This window comes from Lampetra fluviatilis, chromosome 10 (genome assembly GCF_964198595.1).
Source record: "Lampetra fluviatilis chromosome 10, kcLamFluv1.1, whole genome shotgun sequence".
Classification (NCBI taxonomy): domain Eukaryota; kingdom Metazoa; phylum Chordata; class Hyperoartia; order Petromyzontiformes; family Petromyzontidae; genus Lampetra; species Lampetra fluviatilis.
The window spans coordinates 9,497,977-9,524,606 of record NC_136284.1 but is presented as its reverse complement, the minus strand read 5'-3'; the positions used below and the strand labels follow the sequence as shown (position 1 = coordinate 9,524,606).

The 26,630-nt window shown below is 44.4% G+C and overlaps 2 protein-coding genes across 2 annotated transcripts; one reads left to right on the top strand and one right to left on the bottom strand.

Annotated features, from left to right (window-relative positions):
* Positions 1-5,104: 5,104 nt before the first annotated feature.
* LOC144934545 (uncharacterized) lies at positions 5,105-21,671 on the top strand. Its single transcript, XM_078860447.1, has 18 exons — positions 5,105-5,145; positions 6,954-7,063; positions 7,511-7,698; positions 8,673-8,791; positions 9,164-9,313; positions 9,440-9,931; positions 10,751-10,982; positions 11,451-11,531; positions 11,646-11,712; positions 11,838-12,007; positions 12,346-12,588; positions 12,685-12,783; positions 13,526-13,719; positions 14,462-14,636; positions 15,900-16,056; positions 16,952-17,105; positions 18,080-18,191; positions 18,697-21,671. Exons 1-18 carry the CDS (start codon positions 5,125-5,127, stop codon positions 18,879-18,881), a joined length of 2,949 nt encoding a protein of 982 aa, XP_078716573.1. The 5' UTR covers positions 5,105-5,124; the 3' UTR covers positions 18,882-21,671.
* Positions 21,672-22,061: 390 nt separating this feature from the next.
* Positions 22,062-26,630, bottom strand: OSGEPL1 (O-sialoglycoprotein endopeptidase like 1). The gene is made up of 8 exons (XM_078860446.1): positions 26,188-26,630; positions 24,668-24,899; positions 23,620-23,781; positions 23,025-23,229; positions 22,730-22,878; positions 22,504-22,634; positions 22,331-22,402; positions 22,062-22,244 (listed from the first exon to the last, which is right to left on the bottom strand). The coding sequence occupies exons 1-8, from the start codon at positions 26,475-26,477 to the stop codon at positions 22,166-22,168; spliced, it is 1,320 nt and encodes a 439-aa protein (XP_078716572.1). The 5' UTR covers positions 26,478-26,630; the 3' UTR covers positions 22,062-22,165.

Below are 26,630 nucleotides of genomic sequence, written 5' to 3'. Positions count from 1 at the left end.
TAATTTTTTCCATTCCCACACCTCCGATTAGTACGGTTGGCTACGTACGGTGTGAAAGAAGCTCAACACACATACATCCACATCAGCCACGTGCTGCAAGTTCTATGCTTAAAGCTACCAACATTTCCCAGAGGTTCAGCCTGGACACACGGCCGAGAGCTGGCAGTCAGTCCCTCCTCCATCCGTACCCAATCCGTACCCAAACCAGATTTTCACAAATGCTTCGGGACACCAGGAATTAGGCCGAAACCGCCGCTCAAGTCGCCACGGCCGAACCATCACATTTGCCGGCACTTGTGCATGCTGCAACAGATCTTGCTTGGTCTCAAGAGCTTTAGGGGAAACGACGAACCGGGCTCCATGCCGCAGCTGAGCAGCTCCATTTGACTGACGATCTGGTCGAAGAGGCTGAGCAGAGACGACACCGTCATCCTGTTCGCCATCGCCGCAGGGCTGCAGTAGCTGCAAGCAAACACAAATGACGTTGAACCTTCGATTACCTTTTATCACTCGAACCAGGTAAGCGTGTATATGGTTATTTGATACGAAACTGTATTGCAATGCACTTGTTGGATGGAAGGGGGGGGGGCTCCCCACTCGATGGGGGTTATTAAACACTCATACCTGTCAACCCATTATCAGCGTCTCCCCTTTCACAGACCAATTCAGACCTTATTGGTCACCCCGTGCCCTTATAAAATGTCAATGTTCATCCTACAAAGTCCCGTCGCAAGGGAGAAACCCAAATAGATGTTTTTTTTCCCCCCGTTTTGTAAAGTTTGTACGCCGTATGGAGCTGAACACTCAATTCCCTGTACAAAAATACGAGGTAAACCGTATGTGTTGACAGATATGGACACTTCACACTGCTAAATGCAGGCTGGGAGCCTAAGTGGTAGGGGGATCAGAGCAACTGCAGATGTTGTTGCTACTGCCTTGTCCCGTTGCCCACAACGCATCCCCCCGCCGAATATAGCAGCAGCAATTTTGTACATGGCGTGATCGCCCGTCTGAGCATCATCATTGCTCAAACGTACGGTACAAGAGAAGTTCAACATAAATGAGGGACAACCCCGCCGACTAGCTTCGAAAATGTCGAGGCTGGACGCATTTCGTTTGAATTGGTCATAAGCAATAATAATAATACTATTTATTTGACCAGCTATGAAACCTCGAGTCTGCAGACTTTGCCCAATTTCATTACGTACAGTACCGGGATTAATAAAGCTCTGTAGCGATTTATCAAATAAAACCTGTCTCGTACTAGAATATCCTGGCCACCACACAGACAGGGGGTGGTTAACCGGTTTCGCAACCTCCCACTTATTTACAAGCAACTCGGCAAGTCATTAAATTAAAAAAAATTACTAAAGAGCTGCGTAAAAAACGCTTTGCACATTTACTTTATGGACATTTACACTACTTTTGAAAACGCAACACACTCGGGAACACAGCGCTTAACAAATGCCCAACTTTAGAAGGCATCAACGACGATTTTGGTTTCAAGTAAAACCTCTCTCCTCGTGGAGCGGTGGCTCAGTGGTTAGCGCACTGCAACTTGGTAGTTTCAGCCACCCGAGTTCGATACCTGGCCACGGATATCAGTGGCTTTTACGTGATATCTGAACCGGTGCCACCCCACACCTCCAACCTACCTTTACCAACAACTCAAAGTGACCAGTGTGGAGGATGCTCAAAGTACCCCTACTATATTCTAGATTTGAAGCTTTCGTGAATGCAAGGATTCATACTCTTAGGTTCTTTCGGTAAAGTCACGTAAATAAAAATAATAATAAAATAATAATACATTAAAATAACCAAATTAAATCACGTTTCGGAAGCAACACAATCCTCAGTCATCAGGTGTGTAACTGCTCCAGTAAAATGTAGTTATTTTCATTTATCATTTATTTTATTTTATTATTTTTACCTACGTGACTTTACCGAAAAAACCTAAGAGTATACCCCTATTATAAACACGGCAGGGGGATCCTTTAATTCGGCAGCGGAATAACAGAAGCCTGGAAGTTACACAATGCGTCCCAATCGTATTAGAAAATACCCAGCTTTTCCCTTCCACGATTCGATTCAAATAGGGTTCTGTATCGTTAATTGTGCTCGTGTGTTGTATGTCGCTTCGTCCGTACCACTTCCATCAACACATTGATTACTTCAGCGTGTATAGAGTACTGCGTTTCCACAAATGGTGAATAAGCGAGGCCATTACACTCACGATTAAGTTGTGCGTTATAGCGGCTTAAAGCGCCGACTGCATGCCTCCATGCACACTTTGCAGAACGTGATATTTTAGCTGAAATGTCAATGCAAGCACACACTTGCACTTAAACACCACGCTTATTACGGAGGTATTAAAAAATCAACACGTAATAACAGCACGAGCACAACACATTAAACAATGCCGGCAGACGGAACAACGAAAATAAATGCCGGCGTGCGCGTTTAGACGTAGCAACGAAAAAATAAAACGTGTCATCATTATTATCATTATCAGAGTTGCTTCTTTTTGTTTGCTTTTTGACTACTTGTGTTGTGGTTATTGCAAACATGATGCCTTGAATAAAGGTGTCAGTTTTGTACCAGTTTAAAAGGGTAAAAAACCTACTACTATATCATCCCGCGTGTCGAGCTGTTTTAATCACATCGCAGTAGAGGTGAACGATGTTGTTCTTCGGGAAAAGGCCTTGAATCCAGCGGTAGATTGAGCAAAGGCGGTGGGTGGTGGTGGTTGTGCACCCACCCCGGCTTCTCACTCGCCGCTCCACGTGGGGCTCCCTCCTCGTCCGCCCTCGATATAATTCAAAACCGAGCGCCTTCAACAGACGGCATGAAAACGCGTCGCATATTTAATGGACACTTCACACTAACCTGTGAAAATGCAACATACTCGGGAACACGGCTGCTTGCTTTACAACATGCCCAACTTTAGAACGCGTCAACCCAAAAAAAAAACCTATACAGTATTATGGACGAATTTGATTTGAAGTAAAAGCTCTCACCGCGTGGAGCTGTAACTCAGTGGTTAGCCCACTGCAACTTGGTTAGCTCCAGCCAATCACCTCGTTCGATTACCCGGGCCACTGATTTATCAGTGGCATTGGCGTGATATGTGAAGCGGCCCCCCCCCCCACACGGCCACCAACCACAGCCCGCCCCGCCCCCCCGCCCTCAACAATTCAAAACCCGCGCGCCTTCGACCAATGGCAGCGCGCGACAAACGTGGGCTCGTCGTGACGTCACCAAACGGAAACAAACCACCCCCCCCCCCAGATTTTAACAACGGGGGGGGGGGGGTGCAGACATTCATCCAGCGGTGGAGAGACGCTGGCTGATATTGTTGATGGTGAATTAGAGGGGGGGGGGGTGGGGGCTAGGGGAGTGAGGTATTCATCCAGCGGTGGAGAGACCCTGGCTGATGATGCTGATGGTGAATTTGAGAGGTGGTGGGTCGGGGGGAAGGCTCGATGAAGCCTTCATCCAGCAGTAGATTGACAAAAGGCCTGTGTTTTAAAAAAATGCATATAAACAACTATACTTATAAGTTCTGCAAAGCGAGGGAGTAAACTCCTTACCCCGCAATTTTATTGTACACACGTGCAGAATCAATATACAATGGGACGTAAAAATACCACTGCTTTGTATGCACTCATTGAATAAAGTTGAACATAAAATCGGACACTCAGTATCAAGCTTAACATAAAAACGGATATCAAAATACAATCATCTTCAATTTAATGTAGAAATTGCCACAACAATATAATAAACACATCCAAAATACCGGTTTAATTTATATTTACGGGTTAATCGCTGTGTCGATTCACATGCCAACAGATCCATGGATCGAGTAATCCCATTGGTTGGTATAGCGTGCTGTGACACGCCCCCCTGTTTTTGATTGGCTAACATCTGCAAGATCGGGGATTCTGTCCCGTTTATAGAGCTTGTGGCCAGGTCGCTTTAAAAAAAAAAGAGTTAATATTTTAGTGGACTTTACCTGGTCAAATTAAAATATATACGTAATTTAATTTTGTTTGCATATTTTAAAGTGATTTGTTTACCTTTCATAAACGTTGCACCCCTTGTTACTTCTTTTAAATGTGTTGTTCTAACTTTCTTACCCGCCCCTACTGGAACGCCTGTGAAAAAAAGTGCTTTATAGCTCATCCGATTCCTCCAGCACTGTAACACGTAAACAACGATTTCTAATTGCATGTTCACCACAAATACGTGTGCTTAACACAGTACTCGATTCCTTGCAAAGGGTCTCCATTTGCTGCTTGAACATCTTCACGCTGTTTTATTGCCAGAAAGGGTAAACGCATATTTTTATTATACTGGTAGGAACGTCCTGGTTACACCAGCCCACAGGGGATTATTGTGTCCGTCCGTCCGTCGTGCAGGGAGGGGCTGGGTAGGGAGGGAGGGGCTGGGTGGGGAGGGTGGGGCTGGGTGGGGGGTGGGAGGGGTGGGGCTGTGTGGGTAGGGGAGCGTGGGGAGGGTGGGGCTGGTCACCCCGTGGTGCCCTTATAAAACTCAACGTTTAACCTACTCACGCCTGCTTGTGCCCGCCCTCACAGTCGGGCATATTTGCGGAATACACCACGCCGCCGTTGACCCTGGCCATTGACCGAGCAACCCAACGTTCCTACCAGCTCCCTCCGCAGGAATGTGTTCATTACACGCTTTTATTTAACTCACGCTGTCTGTTGTTGTTGTCATATCTTAAACTCTTGTAACTCAATTTTAAGCCACTTCTCAATGTGGTATTATTTTTATTGCTTTATTTTTATTATTCTATTAAGAAGGTACATTTAATTAAAACGTATTTTAAAAAAGTATTTTGAAATATTACTTCTCTTTCATAATTATTCTCTTTCTGATTGTACCACGAAACGCACGCGAGTCTCCCATTGGTTGGGGTTGGAGCGACCCGTCAGCCAATCGCGTGCGGCGATGCTGTTGCTGCCCGATCGCCCCTCCCCCCCTCGTGACGTCCGCCGCATTGGTCGAGCTCTCGACCAATCGCGTCGCGCTTTGCAATGTTTACCACCCCTCCCCCCCTGGAGTTATGCCCCAGAGTGCTGTGCGCGAAGCGAGAGGAAGGCGATGGACGCAACAGCGGGGCAGGTGAGACGGGGTGGACGGCTTTGATTTCATTTAAAACGAAGTTAAACAATTTATTACTTTTAAATTAGACGACGTTAACTGGAGCGTGTCAAGTGTGTATGTTTTGTTTTATCTGGCGGTCTCTCACCAACGATCGCTGTGCGCCTCGCGCGAGTTCGTGGCTTCGTCAATTATTCAAAACAAGACTCTTTAAAGTGACTTATCACGGGCCCCCTTGCTGCGGCTGAATCTTCTTTATTTTCGGGTGAATCCGATGAGCTATGAAGCTCTTTCCGCAGTTGGTGATAACAACGCATTGCTGAGCTGGCGGGTGCCACGGGATTGCTTTAAATGTCACGCATGCTAAGAATAGGAAATGCTGAGAAATGTTCAAGCGACCAGCAACAAACGGGACCATTGAGATTGTTATACACGAGATGGCATCTCTTGATTTGAGCAAAGTTTTGGGAACTCGAGAAAAGACGATGCGAAGAGATTCCAAAGTAGACCACAGATGCCCTTCACCGTAACAACTTTGAACATAATTATTGTCCTTTCTCGCTGTTGAGCGGAAATTTAAACTCAACAGGTGGCAAGTAGGGTCCGGGACACGCAGCCTAGCTGTGTAGCGCTGAGATAACAGCTGGTACTCTTAGGTTTTTTCGGTGAAGTCCCGTAGGTAAAAATAAAAAGAAATAATGAAAATGGTATCATTAAAATGATATCAAAATAAAAATAAATAATACAATTTTATCGTACAAATGATATAATTATATTTTTTATTACTTATTTTTATTTTTACCTACGTGACTTTACCGAAAAAACCTAAGAGTATGAATCCTTGCAGTCACGAAAGCTTCAAATCTAGAAATAACAGCTGGTGTTTATATGAATCATGTTAATCGTCTCGCATGGTATACAGGAAATCGTGGGTTCGACCCCAATCCTGACGATGCCTGGATATGTGGAGTTTGCATGTTCTTCTCTCCGTGGTCGCGTGCATTTCCACATGATAATCCATTTTGTTGAGCTGTCATTTGTGGTCAGGTCGCTTCACAATATAGCTATATAGCTCAATAGGCCTTTCTTGGTAAAATAACAAATATATTGTTTAGCTGAGTAAGTTTAGTTTAGGATTTCTGGTACGAAAGGCCGGGAGGTGTGCACGCCTGAGCGAGCCCACTCGTTGTTCGGCCACCCAGTGAGGGAAGAAGTAATGTGCAAGTTTATCGTGAATATGATCAATCAGAACTGACATTTCACGCGACACTGTCAATCGCTTATTTTGTTAATATATATATTTTTCAGCAGTGGCGCGCAGCATCAGGCAATTGATCAAAATACATAGTTGTACTGTGCTTCTATGATCTTGAGTCTATGCTCCTGCCCGCACCAACCCACATTGACCAGAGTGGTGTGAAGTATGGTAAAATAACTTTTGGGACCCGCACAGCGTGGGGAGACCATCATCCAGCCGTGGATAGTAAAAATGTCTCCATGTATACTCTGATGGCGGCGAGCCCTTGTAAACCATGAGTCTTTTTATACTGTGCCACTTTAGCCTAACCTTGTTTCGATCTTACTCGCCATCATAATTCGCATGCCATGCCCAAGTAAAGAGTCACTTAATTATACCAATGAATACCCGCATCTTTATAGAGTGGCTAAAATCTACACAACTTTAGAATTGCCCGTATGCATGAAGCACACTAACGTCTGGGCACTAAGACATGCACGGTCAAATGTTCACCCCATAATAAATTCACAAATCACTTCCCTACCTCACTTCTGCTGTGTCTGTATCTCCCCTATACCTCCTCACTGAGCAGCAGACACTGGGGGAGGTGATGCAGGCCCTGACGGCCATGGGCTTTGAGGAGTCCCGTGTGCGGGAGGCTTTGAGCGCGGGCTTCGTGTCACTGCAAGACGCAGTGGACTGGTCAGTGCAGCATGTTTTACATTGGCACATCGCGAATTACTTCCTTGTGTTAGTGTATTGGCTGGCTAAGGGGGGGCATATGCCACTAAGCCAGCATTTGGGAGGCAAAGGCAGATTTCTGACTCTAAAACCTACTGAGATGCAAAATTGACATTTAGTGTTTGTACAGCAAGTACGTTGTGAGAACATCTTTGTGTACATTAATAAATTTGGCCAAATATCACAATGCAGTACCTTCCTTAAAAAGGTATTTTTAAATACATAAATGACGTGATTATTATGATGTTACAAATCCCAGTAGTGTTTCAGTTTTATTTTTGTGAAAGCCAGCAACTGGTTCCATATAACACATGTTTTATTGGTAAATTTGAATGCATTTTAACTTCATAACTCGTATACCACAACAATAGGGAGTACGTGCAAGTTGATCGGTGGCTGTTGTTGCAGGCTAATTCAGGGCGACAGCGTGAGGCGGCAGCCGGGCGACAGCGTGAGGCGGCAGCCGGACAGCAGCGCTCAACTCTCCCTCAAGTGGCCCGCTACGTCAGTGAGCCAGGGCGCCATGGCAGCCTTCAACCATCCAACCGAGCTACCTGGAACTTCCCAGAGCATGGATTCTGCACAGCTGGGAGCTGGTGCGGTTTTCCCCATTACTGATTAACCGTTGCTGTATGAATAAATATTGTAGCCGCTTGTCAAGCCACTGCTGAATCAAGGCCTTCCCAAGCTCTGTCAGTCATGTGTGTTGTTTGGCCATATTTACGGTAATCATGGTGCTGTGTGCGGGTTCGTTAATGATGGTCCCGTGCCTGATTCAGATATTGTGCACCACTAATTTTACCCATGGCTGAGAACTCGGATGACCGGGTTCATAGTACAGCGTGCGAACCACTGGCCACTATGTATGTGTGACGTTTTGTAATCTGCGGTTGACGGGTAAAAGACATTTCATCTTTATGATGCATTATCTTGGCTATCTCACCATCGTACATATTCCCAAAAGCTTTCAAGAATTGTCAGTTTGTCATTTGTACATGATTATCAATTATGTTCATAGGTATTGTGTATTCATCCATTATAGCTTTATTTACTCCACTGTAATGAGATGCAACAACTGCATACAAATCCAAGACACTTGAGTGCAGCCATGGTTTAGGGGTTTTTATTTCTTAGTATGCAAATTCATGAAGTTGTCTCATACAAGTGTAAAAGGTTTATCACCGACGATGACCAACATAGTGTCAGAACCATCGCCATATAACCCTTGTCGCACCTGATCTCATCAAATCTCAGAAGCTAAGCAGATGGAAGCTGGTTAATACTTGCATGAGATTACTCAGGAATACCAGGTGTTGTAAGCTGAAGCTGAAAGGTGGCCAGGAGATAGTAGTACATCAATGGATTGATTCCATCTGTCTGAAGCTTTTAAGTCTTATTCCGGCATATGTTTGGGTTGTCTGGGTAATCCGGTTTCTTCTCAGACGCGAAGCATTAATGCAATTGGCAAAACATCCAAATTTAAGTTTCCTGTATAAAGGGAACTATTAAATACAAAGCATTTTTACTATCTATTACAAAAATTCTGCATATATATTTATTTTGTTCGCAGGAAGCCAAGAATTCAAGGTGGTTTCCAGAAAACGGAACCCCGAAAAAGAAAATTTTGGAGACAAGCAGAGAGAGCAAGAAGCCATTGATGCCAAGGCAGAGAAACAACGCAAGATCAAGGTATCCTAGCTGCAGGACACGTCTAAAGAACAAGTATCCATATCTCACTTTCCCTCTTAGTCAACATCTATATCAATAACCATACAAGTTAACCCAAAAGTTATTTTACTGAGATGATAACTAAAATTATATGTTTCACTTTACCTAGGTTGAAAAACGTTTGAGCCATCCTGTGTATTGCCAATTTAGAAGTTTATTTTGTTTAACCAGGAGAGAACTCAAGGACCAGGAAAGTTGAAATTGGAAGGAACATTTTGTAAATATCATGACTATTTTAAAATATGGACTATGCTCAATCCTAAAGGTATATATTCAATCTTAAGTTACAATAGTTCTACTGACAAACTGTCTTTCACGACTGGGTCTTTTTAGGAGCGTGAGATGGTTTTGAAGAGGATTGAGGAAGACAGAAAGCAGCAGCAAGAAAAGCCATCGTCGCTTGGGTCTGGACCAAGCACAGAGGGGGGCGGCGTGCTTGGAGGCCGCCGCCAGACCAGTGTGTCTGGACAGTGCCTCCTACAGGTCATTCCTTTCCCTACGCCACTGACAACATACAGACGCGTTGAGCACACTGTTCAACAAGCTTCATTACAGAATCCTGTGCTATTGTTGAAATGTTTCTCACTGCTTTTTTGATGTTCAACGCAGATTCGCCTTCCATCTGGAGAGTTATTGCGCGACCGCTTCCCGTGCGCGTCCACTCTGCGCAATGTGCAAGCGTACCTCAGCGAACACCGTCCTGGGCTCCCATTGCCCGTGCAGCTCTTCCAGCCATACCCACGGCAGGACTTTGGCACCGCTGAACTAGAGCTGACGCTCGCAGAGTTGGGGCTTGTGCCCAATGGCACACTGTGCGTGCGTCGGGCTGAGGAGAGTCCCCGAGCAGATGCATCTCCAAGCTGTGCCTGCCCCATGCCTGAAGAGGGTGGTGGTGTCACTCAGTCCACACAGGGCCACTTATGTGTGTCACAAGATGAAGAGGCTGTTAAAAATGAAGCTATCACAACACAAGGTGGCAACGCTGTTGGAGTCGACACTCCTGTTGTGACAGACGTGACGGTCACACAGATCAGTGTTGTTAATACAACTGAGGACTGCAGCGTGGGTGCCAGAGAGGGTGAGGGATGTTCCTCTGCAGAGGTGACTAAGCTCATTTGTAATACAGCACACAGTAATGAACATGTATTTACTACTATGCGCAAGAATGTCAGTGTGTAATGCGCGTGACGTCATTCTACGTCGACCAGCCCCCCTCATTAATAATCATGAACAGGTTACGTCCTCCAGATGGACCCACCCCTCATTAATAATCATGAGCGGGTGATGTCACTCCACATCGAACAGCCCCCCTCATTAATAATCATTATAAGGTGACGTCCTCCAAATGGACACCCCCCCTCCATTAATAATTATTAGCGGGTGACGTCACTCCACATGGGGGGCCGAGGCGCCTCCTCCCCCCTCCTCGGCGTCAGCTTACAACCCTCACTACAAAGGCAGAACCTTCACGTCATGCGATCTCCATAACACTATTGAGACATCAAAGTAAAAAGGACGTCTTGATGAACAAGGGATTATAACCTTTAAATGAAATAAGTCTGTCACCACGGCTTTACAAACTGCACACGAATGGATGCAATGAATATGACGTTGCGGTCTGCTTTTCGCTTGAATGTTAAAAATGTACTGCAATACGCCTTCTTTGGACGGGCTATAGGCTGGTTCTTAAGTAATTAATGACAGACTTAGAGTGTCATCATTGTGTGAAGCTTTTTGGAATTGTCCTGTCACTGGACAGCCATATTTCCCATATGATTAGTTGTGTATGGGCTGCGTTATGCAAACTTTAATTTAAAGTCAACTGGAAAATAATTTTGAAGCAATTTCTTGAAGAAAGAAGCCTTGTTTGAACTAGAGTATTAATGCAGAACTTGTCGGCTAATTATTTTCTGAACACAGCAAGAGCAGGGACATGGTGCACATACAGAGAGAAGTACTGAGCCAAGGAGCCACGAATCTGGCAGGGATCAAGCCATGGACATCGAGATCGACAGTGGGGACGCGGCTGAGGAGGCAGCACAGGAGGCAGCACGCGGCTCTGATGGGCAGATGGAGCTGGAGGAGCAACCCCACCCAGACTTGGACGAGGATGGACAGCTACCACAGAGGTTTGGCTTCCATCACAATTGGGGTAAGCATAGCTTCACGCAACTTGACACGGCTGTTCACTTTGTGCTTGCTATGTGCACCATCCTTTAGCCATTACAGAGAACCAATGTTTAGAATGTATCGTCGGGTTCCATTGTAATTAGATTTAAGTAAAATAAAAAGCAAGCGTAAGATGAAAAAATACAAGTCAAGATTGTGATTTATATTTCGATTTAAAGCTTTCGTGACTGCAGGGATTCATCTTCTTGGTTCTTTCGGTAAAGTCACGTGACTTTACCGAAAGAACCAAGAAGATTGTGATTTATAGTTGAATCACTGGGAGGCATGAGTGATTCTTTACAAATAGCTATGAGGAATTAATTACATAAATATACAGTTAGATGTAATATAGAGAGATGTATTGATTGAGCATTGTTGGCTACTTATGGTGCAAAAGAAGTTCAATATACATAAATGGTGGTAACACTTCTGGCTTGGTTCTGTTTTTTAGGGAGAGGACTCAACTTTGATGCAATGGAGGAGCATGATGAACACCGTTTTGATCCTCATGAGAGATTTGGACTGCTACAAGGTTAGCTACGTCTACGAAAACAGATTAAAGAGAATCACAGCAAATGACCTAAGTGCTTTACACAATACCACTTAATGCATTCGTGTTTGATGTCACCCCTACCTGGTGTTACAGGACTGGGCTTTCCTCCAAGAGCCAGGCAGCACCACGATCTTTTCCCAGGGCAGGGACACCGGCTACAGTGAGTACCAGCACTCATTCAGCACAGGCGTTTGGGATGTGAATGGTAGTGATAGATGGTGAGTTTTTTTCACAGACGTCCGCGGTACAATGTTAAATTGTTTATGTCCTGGGCCCTTTTGGTAGGGATGAGGGCGCAGATGGCGATGGGCCTGACCGTCAGCCGCCGCACTTTGAGGTGGCGCTGCCCCCCTTTCCCAGTGTGAACTTTGATCCTGGACTGAGGCCAACACGTGGCAGGGTTATTCCACCGCTTGGCGAGCTGGCATTGAGCACGGTGTGTGTGCTGATTACCGGTGAGCTCAGAATACCACATGTTGTGTGCATTGTTAGCACAGCTGCACGTGCATATGTAAACGTAAGAATTGCTGTTTTTAGACCAACATTTTCTGAATGTGTGATTGTGTTGGTGTAAATTCAACTTGCGTCACATATAATTTTTATGTGACTTTACTCTGAAAACAAAAGCTCTGCTTCATCTCTGACTGACAACAATATATATTTTCTGATTTGGAAACTAAATCTGGTGATATATAAAACGTGTAGACATAGAATGCAGTGACCTGAACTATTTCACAATTTTTATAACAATTGCTATACATGTGTTCTTTTCCACTTCCTCCTCTAAATGTAGACCCCAGCATGCAGTTCACCAGCAGCCTGGCCGGGCTGAACCCATCCGTAGCCGAGAAGATCATTGCTCATCTGGTTAAGGATGAGAGGCTACGTCCGAGGACCCTTGATTTGTTCCGAGGCTGTCCATTGCAGTGCCTGCGCTTGGACTGCTACTCGCTCACCACTAATGAACTGCTTCATCAGCTGCGGCTATTTCCATCCCTCAAGAGCCTAAGCCTTCTTTCCTCCTCACTCATCACTGGTCTGTGCACATCCACCACCTTCCTTGCAACGACACACTACGTGAGATCAGTTTGCATGTGTTGATAGTTGAAACGTATCATTGTCATTCTGTCAGACCGGAGTCTCGAGTGCCTTACATCATTGTCGCGGTTGCACCACCTCAACCTGGCGTCCTGCGTTATGCTGTCCGACAAGTGCCTCGTTTACATTAAAGGTAATGCAGATTTATGGTGTACATAATTTTTCGTTCATAGTTTCTTTGATGTGCTGAACTGTAAACCAAATCTTGTAGTCGACAGTGACGTTTTCATAATCATGTAGAACAACCTTGGACCGCAAGTTTCAAAACGTCATTGATGTACACGTGCAGGCCATCTGGCACATTGTTTTGCCATAAAAGCGAGTTATTACATACGAATATGGATCATTATCAATGACATCTCGGACATTTTTGATATCAGTCTTTATTTTAAAATGAAGACTGATCTAAAGAGTGTTCTTTTCTCGTGAGATTTTTTTATTTTTTATATAAGGAGGTATAATGTTATACTATTAGTCATATTTAGACTGTGCTAACAGCTATGTAATTAATATCATGTATCGTAAAGTAAGCCGATCACTAAATCACCTGGAATGCACCTGATTTCATCAGATCTCTGAAACTAAGCAAAGTTGAGACTGGATAGTGCTTGAATGGGTAATCAGCATGCAAAACCAGGTGTGTTACAGGCTGCTGTGGGTCAAAGTGGTGGACAGCAGAGGGCAGTACAGCAAAATCTATACTCCCACACCTATGTTCCCCACCTTTATCCAACTACTTAGATAATCGTGGTGGAATGGTTAAATAAATCCAATAATCCACATGGTGTGCAGAGGCGTTCTTCCATCAGTGTATTTAAGTGTACATTAGACAGTGAAACCTTCTGACACTTCTTTCCTGACTGATCATGCTCCAGAGCTGAGGAGCTTGAAGCAGCTGGTCTTGGACAGGACGAGAGTGACCGATGCAGGCTTGCTTGCGTACCTGGAGCAGGCGCCGCCGTCGCTTGTCCAGCTGAGCCTGAACCAGACAGCCGTCACCGAGGCCACCGTGCGGGAGCTGCCGCGCACCGTGCCACAACTGCATGGACTCAGCGTCAAAAACACCGCGGTACGGAGCCCAGTCACTCGTCGCCTTCTTCAATCACGCGCTCCTATATATCAGCCGTCCATTAAAATTAAGCATATCAAATGAATAGCTTCTCCTTAGTATTAAAAAAAGAAGAAAATCACACGTAGTCTTTGATTCTGTGACGTTTCCAATACAGTAAAACCTTGGATTGCGAGTAACTTGGTCTGCGAGTGTTTTTCAAGACGAGCAAATTTAAAAAAAAAATATTAATTTGATAAACGAGCGAGGTCTTGCAATACGAGTAGTACGTATACGCTTTGTCTGCCGAGCGTCACGTGATCACAACTTGTATACGAGTGCTTTGATATACGAGTGCTTTGGATTACAAACACGTTTCCGGAACGAATTATGGTCGCAATCCAAGGTTTTACTGTATACGGTTGTCCTTGGAAGTATTTGATTTGCGATAATACTGTTATATTTCAAGCAGCACAATGGGATATCACACAATGTAAAACGTGTGATGTCACGTGATGACGTCATCGTCTTTACCGGGAAGGCAAATGATTATAGTGCAGTTATGTATCAACAGGTTTTAGGCAACCCTTAGATCAATGCAATCAGTTGTCTATAGTGTTTTAAACTAAAATGTTATTAATATTGGGTGACCATTACGAGAGTTATCGTGAGCCAAACATTTCCGAAAAACAGCTCATCCATTAATGCTTAGTTGGAAAGCATCAAAAAAACTAAAACACAATGTATTCTTTGTATCCACCAGGTTGTGGACGTGTCCTGCTTGCGCCAGCTGCTATCATTGCATGCACTCAGCCTGGACAACACGGCGGTGAGCGAGGAGTCGCTGGCCGCACTAGCGGACCACCCTACGCTCGCATATCTCAGTCTGTTTGGCGTTCGCTCAGTTGAAGGCGACCAGGCTCTGCGTCTTCTCTCAGGTTAGTGACACAGCAATAGAAAGCCTGCAATGATTTGCTCAAGCTGTGCAGTTACAGCTATCATCTACGTAGATATCAGCTGGAGAGCCTGCGGGGTGGAGCCTTTATAACCTAGTAGGTTATGGCACTACCTTTCCAGTTTATGGCTCTGATTGTATTGGTTGGTAAACCAAATATTAGATATTTACCTGTTTAATGACGCATGGATTAGAATAGACTTTTCATGACCTCAGTGTTTTTTTAACTCCCATCGATTGCGACCTCTCCCGGTTGACCTTTTCGAGATTACCTATCTATTCTATCCATATGTGAAGTAAGTCACTGAACAGTGCCTGCACTGAGAAACACTATTGGATCAATAGGATAATATATAGTTTTATATTGTTATTTTTCATGGCCCTTCATCAATCAACTGGTAGATGAGGCCTCTTGATTCCATTTAACATGTAGGCTTTCTCGACCAATATTATTAATAATAAAGTTTTTGGGTTAGATCGCGTTATTTTTAAATGTGTCGTAACCCTCCACCACCCGACACGGCCAATCAGAAAAAAAGTGTCACGTTGACAAAAGACAAATGGGTCACTACTTTAGCCCACCGTTGTGTTGAAGAGTGAATCCACAACATTTACAGTTTTTGAGTACGACGTTTCGCTGGTAATTACATCCAGCATCATCGGGCAATTCGCCCGAATGGTGAAGCCCTCACTTGCTCCCGTTCTTAAATAGAGCAGCCAGGGTGACGTCATCATTTAACTCATGCAGGTGTGACGATTTCAGGCGGGGTGGGGGGGTATTGTAATTGTATAATAGATTGGTAATCAGTCTATTTTTGTGATTAGTAATGAGATGTAATGTGTGTTATTGTAATTATATGCTACGGTAGTAATCAGTTAATTAGTATATGTTTCCCCAATAAGGATTTGTAATTTGTATTATTTAATAATTTGCTTGATTCCATGTCGGATATTAGCTGCAGCCAAAAATCAATCTCAGGTCATACCACAATGTGATAACTGCTGCATCACCGCTTCATTCAACTGTGTAAAAAAATCTGTAGCTTGTGCAATGGCAAAATTTTAGGGAGGCTGTCATCTGGCTAACGATAACGATATTCAAATTGATTATTTAAAAAATATATTTTTTACGGAAATGCGCATTGTATGGCACTGCCATCGTTTTATTTGTCCACACCCTACACACATCCCACCCGTGTTCCATTTAACATTGCTCACGCATGCCCTACATGTGTCCTCTCACCAGGGCTAAGGCTCAGCGTGCTGCGTCTGCCGTGCAGGCTCACCGTGACGGATGCAGGCCTGGAACATATCACGCGACTCACACTGCTCACAGAGCTCAACCTCACGGACTACATTCACATCTCTGATGCCGGCGCACAGCACATTGCATGCCTCAAGGGGTAATGCACACATGGACACACAAACAACCACTAATACATATACACATGGACCCGCACGTGCACACACACAGCAACTTCCATTTACCACTAAATATCAATGATGCCACCATATCAATTTTGCCAAGCGAGATGGACTCCGAGTCCACAAGGAGTCTTGAGGTCTTAAGTCACAGGAGGTCACAGGACAGACCCAAGTGTTATGAGTTGATACACGTGTGCATACACACATGCACACAGCAACTGCAAGAAGCCTCATTGTAGTGATCAACAACAGATGTGGATTTTCATTTTTTGTCACAAAAGTACATTTCCTCTTGGTATTTAGATGCAACGTGAATGGGTTCTCTCAAAAGGTCCCCTTGGGATAATGAACAGCAGTCTGCTATTGCTTCTAAAGTCTCCTGGTGATGTACACTGCACAATAAATGTCATATTAATAATTGGGCAATATTAAAATGTCATGTAATTGATTTCTTTTGAGGCATAAGTGGGGATTATTTATTAGCACTGGTGTAAACAATACATGCAAATGGTAATTTGACCACCGCTATTCAAATAAGTTCTGACTTATTCAAGCCCAGTTAATATTTTTCTTATGACCAAGTCACCTGAAATGCACCGGATCTTGTCAGATCTCGGAAGCTATGCAGAGGTCAGCCTGGATAAGTGATGTAGGCTGGTGTGGGACTAAGTTGTCAGCAGGAGGCACTGCACCAAAATGAATTATACTATGCTTCAATGTCTGCATTATCACACAACACCTATAACCATCATGGTGTGCGGAAGCCTTTACCTGATATGTACAATATTTTTGGGTCGTAGGATTTGGGAATTATTTTAGCAGACAATATGAATTGTTCACAATTGCCTTTAACCCCCTGGTCCCCTGTTCCAGTCTGAAGCAGCTGGTGCTGAGCAACACGCGTGTGACGGACTGTGGCCTCGAGAAGCTGCGTGGTCTTCGATTGCTCGAGGAACTCAGTCTGGACCGCACGCCCGTCACCAGTCGCGGTGTGGCAGCCTACGTCGTCTCCCTGCCACACCTGCAGGTCACTGGCCGCTATCACTAGCCATCTGCTCATGCCCCGCAGAGAGTTATCTCCACATAGCTATGGTAATCGAGAGATCACATGATTTATGTAAATTCTGCTGTAGATGTTTTGCCATTAATGCATTCCTGGATGACAGGTAGACCTCCAAATTGATCGTGAGAGATGTATTTTGGTTGCGGTTGCCAATGTTTTATCGGAAGTGCTTGGGTATTAATTACTTGGCGGTGATGTATTCTGTCCAAACATATTACAGAAAATACAGTGTGAAAGACAATAAGAGATGGAAATGATTTCTGAATCATTTACTTTTATATTTGTGGGTGAATGATGGTATGAAGCTCTGTGATTAATTAACCTGAAATGCACCTGATCCCATCAGTTCTCGGAGGTTTTAGCCTGGATAGAGCTTGAATGGGTGACTACCATGCATGATGGCTTGTGAGCAGAAAAATCTGCTGATTTACTGTATATACTTCGCCGTCTGTGGTCCCTGCTTTCATCAGCTCATACCATTGTTATGCGTACCTAGTATACAGGAGGACGTGTTCGATCGCAACCCTGACAGTGCCTATATATTTGGAGTTTGAATGTCTCCCCGTGGTCGCGTAGATTTTCGTCTGGGTCCTCTGGTTTTTGCTCCCACATTTATAAACGTGGGTTTAGAGTATTTGGCTGCTATCAATTTACACGTGATATGCCACTTTGTTGAGCTATCATTTGTGGGTCAGGTCATTCTTGAAAAGAGCTAATATAGTTCTGGGCCTTACCTGGTAAAATAAAATTTTAATACAAAAAAATAAGAATTAATTTAGTTGATTATTTTATATGCTCGAATAACCCTCCACGACTCACACAGGCATTGGGGGGGCCTTTATCTAACAGTGGATTGACAAAGGGATGTCCATGTACATGGTGGTTGAATAGTGCCCTGCTCGTCTCACAGTGGCACTCCCACATCTCTCATGCTGCAGGTGCTAAGCCTGGTGGAGACGAATGTGGGGAACAGTGTCCTGAAGCATGGGATTCGCCACTGCAACCGCCTCACCAAGCTCAACCTGAGCCGCACGCGCATCACAGACAGGGGTGCGACACATTCCATACATTCGTACACTGGCCAGAAATTAAGTACACTCAGGGCAGAGTGGTGGCACAGTGCACGAAACGTCAGTGACAATTGATATCTGAATTGTTCCTGACTTCCCACCTTCACCAGCCTGCACTGATCAGCTTGATGAAATATTGTCAAATAACCCTGTGATTGACACATTTTTCAGAGGTCTTCATCCAGTAGTGGATTGACAGGACTATAAATTAAATTAAACATTTATTTATGCATATTGCTTGGCAAATCCAAGAATGTTTTGTCTTTTTATAAATGACACTTCATTAAAATCATGAAAGGCATAACATTTGGTAATTTGGTATGACATTGTTTCCATTAATTTTTCTTAAGAGTAAATGAAGAAATGGATTAAAGTGTCACAAGGACACTGCATAGCATTTCTTTGCACTTTTTTGTACCGTATAGAAATATTTGGCACAGGCTTTATTAAGAGCTGTGCACTGCCCCCCCCCTTCCCCACCCCAGGCCTGAGACAGCTGCGCTTGCCGGTGCTCGCGCAGCTGAACCTGGACCACACGGGGGCCACCTTCGCTGGTTTGTCGGCTCTCTTAACGGCCTGCCCCAGCATCGTCTCTCTCAGGGCCAGTGGCCTGAGGACCATCAGCAATAATGATGCATCCGATGTGGAGGAGGCAACGGTCGGTCCTTAGCCTGTGTGACATGAGTGGGCTGTGACTGGGTATGGAGCAAATATACCATTGGTGCATTATCTGCCAGGTACCCTTAGACGTTCCACCGAAATGCAGAAGTTTGGAAGTTGTGCACTGAAGTTTAAAAAATTTCAGGCTGAAAAAAATGCACTCATGTGGAAGACCAGTGGTTCAGAGGATATGTACAACTCGTGTTTCAGAGTGTAAAAAGTGGTGGTGTCTTTAAAGTATGCCGATTGGAAGGGTAAGTGGACCAGATATGTGGTTGAAACATATAAAGCAATAACCTAGCACTGTTAAGTGTGTTTATTAAATATCAGCTCTTAAATTTATGGTCTCTTGCCATGGTGAATCTACGTATGTCTATCGATGTATGATGCCATTAATACAGTCTAGCTTAACTGGCATAATAAGTGACATCAATGCACCTCCTGAAATACATCAGCTGAAATGTATAATGGCAGTCACTTTCGTATGGATTCATAGCAGATAAAAGATGTAATTTTAGATGTGTTATCCACTCTTGGCTGTTCAGCACAGTGGATCTCGTCCATTCCTCCTTTGAAGGAATCAAGACAGCAGGTGTTTACAATGCGATTGATGGTTTGGGATGTGGCCGTGCTCGTACCGAATCTTTGATGCGCCATTTGTGCATCAGGTGGCCACATTGGCCATGCCCGATCCTGATTCGGTTGATGGTCGACCGTTGGCAGCGTGGAAGGTTGAAACTGGGAGGTTCGACGGTCGGCTCCTGTATTAGATGTTTATTTTTGACGTCGGCCGCAGTCAAGACTTGCTTCCATCTCTCGCCTTCATTTGCATTTGTGGTGTGGAGTGATGCTGCTGTGATTCAGAAGCTGTGGCATGGTTTTAGGCGAACAGGCAGCGCTGGATTTACATCCCAATGTATCGGAAGGTGTGGGCTGATGAGAATTATTTTTGTACTCGGGACCGGCTGCTGTTTCACGACAGATTTGCTGCGGAGCGATGTGGGTGAGCACTGAGATCCACTGAACAGGGTCGGTGTCGATTTCAGCGTAACTGAGATGGCACGCATTGTGATGTTCAGTTGCGTGTCGATAACTCAAGTGAGCGATGCGTCCCTACACAGGTGAGCAATATACATGGCAGTCCCTGAATTACGTAGACTTGTTGATTGTCCAGCAAAGTGGCTTCAAGGAGCAAGATTATATTAAAACAATCAGATTACTGACCCCAACTTGGATTGCATTTTGACATTTACGTTTTTTTGTTTCTTAATCACTTGTATGCTCACATGGAAATACTTTGCAGCAATGGCATCGATGACCCATTTATCCAAGACATTCATCTCAGGGCCTTGCATGTTCTGCTGGTGTCTAACATAAAAGGTTTGTTATTTTTGTACAGGGAACTCAAATGCACTGACGATCTTTGAAAGTTGGAGCAAATATGGATAAAGTAAAAAAGATATGTTACTCTCATCACTCCATGCCAGTCTATGCATGATAGAGATATATATGCAGTAAATTACATTGAGCCATATATCACGTATCTGATTTTGCGGTTGAGTTTGGAAAAGCTGCTTGATGTGAATTATGTTTGTTTGAGGTCAAGGCATTAAGTCGATGCATAGATAATTTTATTTTTCTGAGCAATTGTGCTTTTGGAAAGTGCTTTCATTTTAAATAAACCACATCTGCAATACTGTAATGCCCACAAAGGACACATAAACTAGACAACCATTAACATTTTATACAGAAATATGATTTACCGTAATAACAATATGGTGATTATAAAAGTGACAACATAGTTCAATACTTATTTTAATTGCAAAAACCCTTGTGAATGTTGCATGTTTTAATATATATCTTGAGTTCAGAATGATACAGAATTTCAGCATTTGCAATGCATGTAACAACTGAATACATTAATTGCAAAAATAATGTAATATATTTTCAGCTTTAATAAACCAAAGATTCACGATACGTTTTGCATTTGTTACGATTCTGAAATTCTTGTGAATACTGAGCAAAGGATATCCAGGTGCAATCTATTAAAAAATGTACAGCTTTTATTTCATACATACACAGAATATGTACATGCACAATATTGCACCCTAATATCCTTTAAAACTGCAGGAAGTACACTAAGTATGCTTCACATTAAAACAGTTCTGATTAAAGTCAACCCCGTCTGGTTTAATAATTTTTGCTATTTTGCATATCGGGTGCAAACATTCATTTTTTGAGTCAGTTCTTTTGAAGCACAATAGATGCACGTGGAGAGAGAAACGTGAGTAGCTGATCCAATGCAATAATGGGACTTCTTTTGAAAGCCGTGGGAAGGTTTACAACGCCCATCCCTAGGTAAGCAGCTCCAGGAGTCGTCTTTCAAATGGCTGATTAGATGCAGAGCAACTCCAATTTCACATCCAAGTAGACAAGCCAAATAACCGTGTCAGGATCGGGCATTGTGTCGTTAAATGTATGGTTTGTTCTGGATGACCAGTCGCACACTGGAGCGTTTTTAATTGTCCATTTGTGGATCAGGTATTCGCACCTGCCATGCTTTGCGCAGATGCGGTTAAGGGTAGACCATGAGCTATGTCGAAGCTCAAACCCAGGGAACTGCATTGCCGTGAACACGCCTCACTAGGAAGCTTTATCAGCAGCAGCTGTCAGTACTGTTGGATAAAGACGTTCCCCAGCTGTAGACATGTTGCAATACTGTAAAGTAACGAACCCCTTAGCACCTGCGTGTGTACTGAGCAAGTTTCGCACTGTTCACGAACAATTTCATTCTCTGCGATGCCACCTGCTGACCGTTGTCTAATAATTGGCATGGGGAGTTAAAAGTATTGCCACAGAATTCATGTCATTTGTAATGCTCTGCGGCTTTGACTTGTCAATGAGTCCTTTAAATGTTCATTCCCCACTCATTCCCGCAGTACTTGGAGTGAATGTTTGCCTTGGCGTTGTTGAAAGGTTGAAGGCTATTCATGGGACCCCCCTTAACCCCAGGGAATGATTAGTGTGCCACACTAGCCTTGTCTTTTTTCTACAAGGCATTTCACAAAGTGCATAAAAGACCAACAATTCGGCTCATTTGTGCCATCCCCATAGCCGATATGACCAATTCTGTTGGCTAATGGTGCTATATGTATGACATGTATCTATACTTTCAATAAAATACACGAGATTGAATTAAAAAAATGTTTATTAAAGTACAGAATCACAACAATCCATTACTCCAAAGTAAATGTGTTACATCGTGTACTTCTCGGGGTTTTTTTTCAAAGTATATTATATTTTGAGATTAACCAATGGCACACGGATTGAAGCATTTGATACTTGTTCAGAAATGTCCACTCCTAAGGGAGACCTGTAAAGTGAGATATCACAAGATCACTTTCACGCAATGCATTACTTTTAAAAGTCAAGAGTTATGTGCCAGTGATGCCAACTCACCTGGGCTCAAATCGAATCCCATTTGCATTTGGAAGTATCCCGACATTGGCACGCAGTCTCTCTACACCATTCCTGAAAAAAAACCCGGTATTGAAGGCTAATGTTGCACAGTCTATCAGTTCAATGACATGACAAGATTTGAAAATAAATAACTCTAAATAGTAAGTGCTTACCATCCGATCATGATGCCATTGTCGGTGCAGAGATGTGGGGGAGGGCAGATGACAGAGAATCCTACAGCAGTAGCCACATGCCCTAAAGCTTCCTTTATGACGCTGTTGCTTGCCACACCACCTGACACCACCTGTGGGCCCACCCAAACGTACTTGTTTAACATTTTGATGACATTTTTTGACGGCAGCGTTTGTGGTAAATCCAAAAAATTGTATCAAAACACACCAATGTTGGATTGTCCGTAGGGATGAGGGAGTTTTGCAGACAAAACACCATTGCACGATGGGTGCGCTTGGCGATGTGTGCTGCCACAGTGTACTGAGTAGCCGCTGCGATGCTACTGGCACACTCTAATACTTGTCCTTCTTTAATTCCTGTAATGATGCGTAAGAACTTGCATTGTTATCACAGATTCAACAGTTCCTGAACATGAACCAAATACAGCATATTCACTCAACTGCTATTAGGACAAAAAGAGTCATACAGTGTGCATTTTAGTCTTTCCCCTGCATCTGGTTACCCTCTTCAAGTTCCTTTTGCTTTATTGTTTGGCTGACTTGGGTGCGAAGTCCAGAAAATGAAAAGTTACAGTCCCTGTACTTTTCAAGAGGCTGTTTAAAATGAAACGCCATTCTGTTCCCATCTCTTGAGATGTGTTCCACGGCTTGACCACCGCTCATTGCAGAGAGCTCTGAAATATTATGCAGCGATAAACGCCTGGCAACCTGCAGAAAACAGAAATAATGTGTGTTGTAAAACACTTTGATAAGAGTTGACAATTCAATGATTGTACATTTAAAAGGCTGCTATATTTTTTTAATGAGTTGAAAATATATAAATAGATTAATGTTTTAAAATGCAACACACCCAATATCTTACACTCCTCACAATCTCTTACCACCTCCATCCAGTAAGCTCCTAATCTTCTAATCTCATCCCACCATCAAATGTTCTCTCTACTTCTCTTAATCCTTCCCTCCATCAGCCCCTATTCCCTAGTTAATTTTACCCATCTATTATAGCATGTGCTAGCTAAATGTAATACCCACCAAAACGCAACACCATTGCTTCATAAATCGCCACAGCATATAAAAAATATTTTCACATGTCAGCACCTTGTCGAAGATATCTCCAGGTGCCTCATCCAGCGTCTGCCCGAGCCGGAGGAAATCATTGACCCCTCGCGCTACAGCAAGCAGGCAGTGCCCACCTGACACAAGCAGCACCAGAAATGGGAACTCCACTTGCTGCATCATCCGCACTGTCAGTGCATGGGCCTGACCACATAGAAACAATCGCACGGGATACCCAGAGAGGAGAGAGAGAAATACATTCAATACATATTGTGGTAAAAAATGCAGCTGAATCGACGCAAAGAGGCCTTTCATCAGAAAATGGCAGTTGAATGTGTCAATCAACAATGCTTATATTGGATAGTATCTACCAGAGGTGTGGACTCGAGTCATGTGACTTGGACTCGAGTCAGACTCGAGTCATGAATTTGATGACTTGCGACTCGACTTGGACTTGCATAACAATGACTTTGTCCCACCTATGAGATGTGGACTCGAGTCATGTGACTTGGACTCGAGTCAGACTCGAGTCATGAATTTGATGACTTGCGACTCGACTTGGACTTGCATAACAATGACTTTGTCCCACCTCTGATATCTACTATATGTAGGTATAAAGCAAAGCAAACTATCCCACAGGTAGGCACACTTTGGGTCATGGGAACTGACAAAGAAAATCCACACTTAGGAGCAAAACTAGACTGCCAAACAATGCAATAATAGTATAATCATTCATAAGAGTGCCAGGTATGAGGCACGTAACAAACGATGTATTAAAATGTATTCTTGAGTTCAAAATACATGCATTGGCTCATGCATGGCAGAATAGTTTGATTACAGATTATGTAAATGATACCCCAAATTAACTGCTGGTATTTCAATAAGGTAATTGGACAAAAACAAAACAGTGCAAATTAGGCAGAACAAAGAAGTACGAGACATACACGCTACTTCTCGCATCAAATCACGACCACGAATTATGAAATATTCTCCAAATCTCTCGGGTTGGGGGGGGGTCAATCGTAGAATGCCCACTCGGACCAAGTGATGATGCCTTGTCCCAACAGCCCTTGTTTACACGCAAGTGCACCTCCATGTGGTGGATGGGGATGAATTTGACGTGCGGCCCGGCGCGCTCCAGCAGCAGGGCGCTGTGCTCCAGCCCCACGGTCAGACAGAGCGCCAGGCCGGGCCGCACGGAGGTGGCGATGGCGTGCAGGTGGCAGAGGCTCGCACCGCTGGCCCTCAACGCCTCCTGCACCACCCCATCGATGTGCTCCCTGTGCAGCTGCTGCGCTAGCGTCGGGATGATGCCACCATTCCTGGTGGAAAATAAATACAGGGAACGCCACTACTTGAACATTCGACTTAGGAGCTTTCAGATATATGAACAAACCTGTCCGTATGTCCAGTAGCCTGTTCGGACCGAGTGTTGTAAGTTTGAACGCCGCGCAATAGCTGGTGGTGGTGGCATCTACAGAACATGAGAAACCAGTGGCATCTACATCTGCACAACGTGAAGAATCAGTGGCATCTACATCTGCAGAACGTGAAGAATCAGTGGCATCTACATCTGCAGAACATGAAAAACCAGTGGCATCTACATCTGCACAACGTGAAGAATCAGTGGCATCTACATCTGCAGAACATGAAAAACCAGTGGCATCTACATCTGCACAACGTGAAGAATCAGTGGCATCTACATCTGCAGAACATGAAAAAACAGTGGCATCTAGATCTGCACAACGTGAAGAATCAGTGGCACCTACGTCTGCAGAACGTGAAGAATCAGTGCTACCGGAAATTGACTCATCACTCATGGGGGTTGATAAAACAATAAAAGTGTGTAAAAATATCGGTACCACTTTGTGAGGAAATCAACAGTGGCTGTACGATGGAGAGACTCGCCCCGTCATATGAACATGGAATGACCACCACGAGATCAAGGCTGCAAACATGAGCACCGCCTCAATGCTCATTTGAGCAAGAAACAACTTTTGTCTTTTTAAACGTACGAACATTCTTGCATTATCACTTTCAAATTACAGCTAATTTATGAAATCTGTGACTTGCAAGCAACCGCTACCGTGTGTGCAAAGCGAAATTACTGAAACGTTAAAACATGACATTATTATACAGCTACAACTTATGGAACATGTGTTTTTTTTTTCTCCGCTACAGGATATACTTTTACAACAAAACTGAAAATGCGTCCGTACGTGACATAAAAACACATTCCTACGGAGGGAGCTGGTAGGAGCGTTGGGTTGCTCGGTCAATGGCCAGGGTCAACGGCGGCGTGGTGTATTCCGCAAATATGCCCGATTGTGAGGGCGGGCACAAGCCGGCGTGAGTAGGTTAAACGTTGAGTTTTATAAGGGCACCACGGGGTGACCAGCTCCTCCCCACCCAGCCCCTCCCACCCAGCCCCCAACCCAGCCCCTCCCCACCCAGCCCCTCCCCACCCTCCACCCAGCCCCTCCCCACCCTCCCCACCCAGGCCCTCCCTGCACGGACGAACGGACACAATAATCCCCTGTGGGCTGGCGCAACCAGGAGGTTCCTACCGGTATAAAACACAAACATCTATGAACGAGGCATTCCCATCACCTCACGTGAACCTCCTTCTGCGAGTGGAGGGCTTCGCCCAGCAGCGCGCCGCTGCGAGCGCACAGAACCGCCGCGCCCGTCTCGTCGCAGCTCGTTTCCAAGCCCAGTACCAGGCTAGGTGCACCGCCCGTGGTCACCGCTTGGGGCCTACGGCTCGCTCCACCGGACTCTGCCCGCGAGGGCGAACGGCAGCCCCGCGGGGCGACTAGTCGAGAGAGGCCGGAGACCGTGAAGCTCGCACGGCGCAGCGTTCGTGTGAAGTTGTTCATCGTTGTCGTTGTTATTGTCATTGTGGTTTTTTTGCTGATGCTGATGTTGCCGTGATGTTACGATTATATGAATGTGTGTGTGTGTGTTTTAACTTTTAGGCGATTTTACGTTTGATGCTGCATTTGGATAAAATGATAAATGTTGCTCAGGGACAACTATGCTTTAACCAAGGA

What these genes read in the sequence shown, in the direction of transcription:
- LOC144934545 (XM_078860447.1), top strand. Translation starts at nt 5,125, where the DNA reads ATGGACGCAACAGCGGGGCAG. An exon ending in TTCTGCACAGCTGGGAGCTG is followed by an intron (nt 7,699 to 8,672) that starts GTGCGGTTTTCC and finishes TTTTGTTCGCAG; the next exon opens with GAAGCCAAGAATTCAAGGTG. An exon ending in CTGGACAGTGCCTCCTACAG is followed by an intron (nt 9,314 to 9,439) that starts GTCATTCCTTTC and finishes TGTTCAACGCAG; the next exon opens with ATTCGCCTTCCATCTGGAGA.
- OSGEPL1 (XM_078860446.1), bottom strand. Translation starts at nt 26,477, where the DNA reads ATGACAATAACAACGACAACGATGAACAACTTCACACGAACGCTGCGC. An exon ending in CTGGAGATATCTTCGACAAG is followed by an intron (nt 23,230 to 23,619) that starts GTGCTGACATGT and finishes TGTTTTCTGCAG; the next exon opens with GTTGCCAGGCGTTTATCGCT. An exon ending in GGGATTCGATTTGAGCCCAG is followed by an intron (nt 22,245 to 22,330) that starts GTGAGTTGGCAT and finishes CTCACTTTACAG; the next exon opens with GTCTCCCTTAGGAGTGGACA.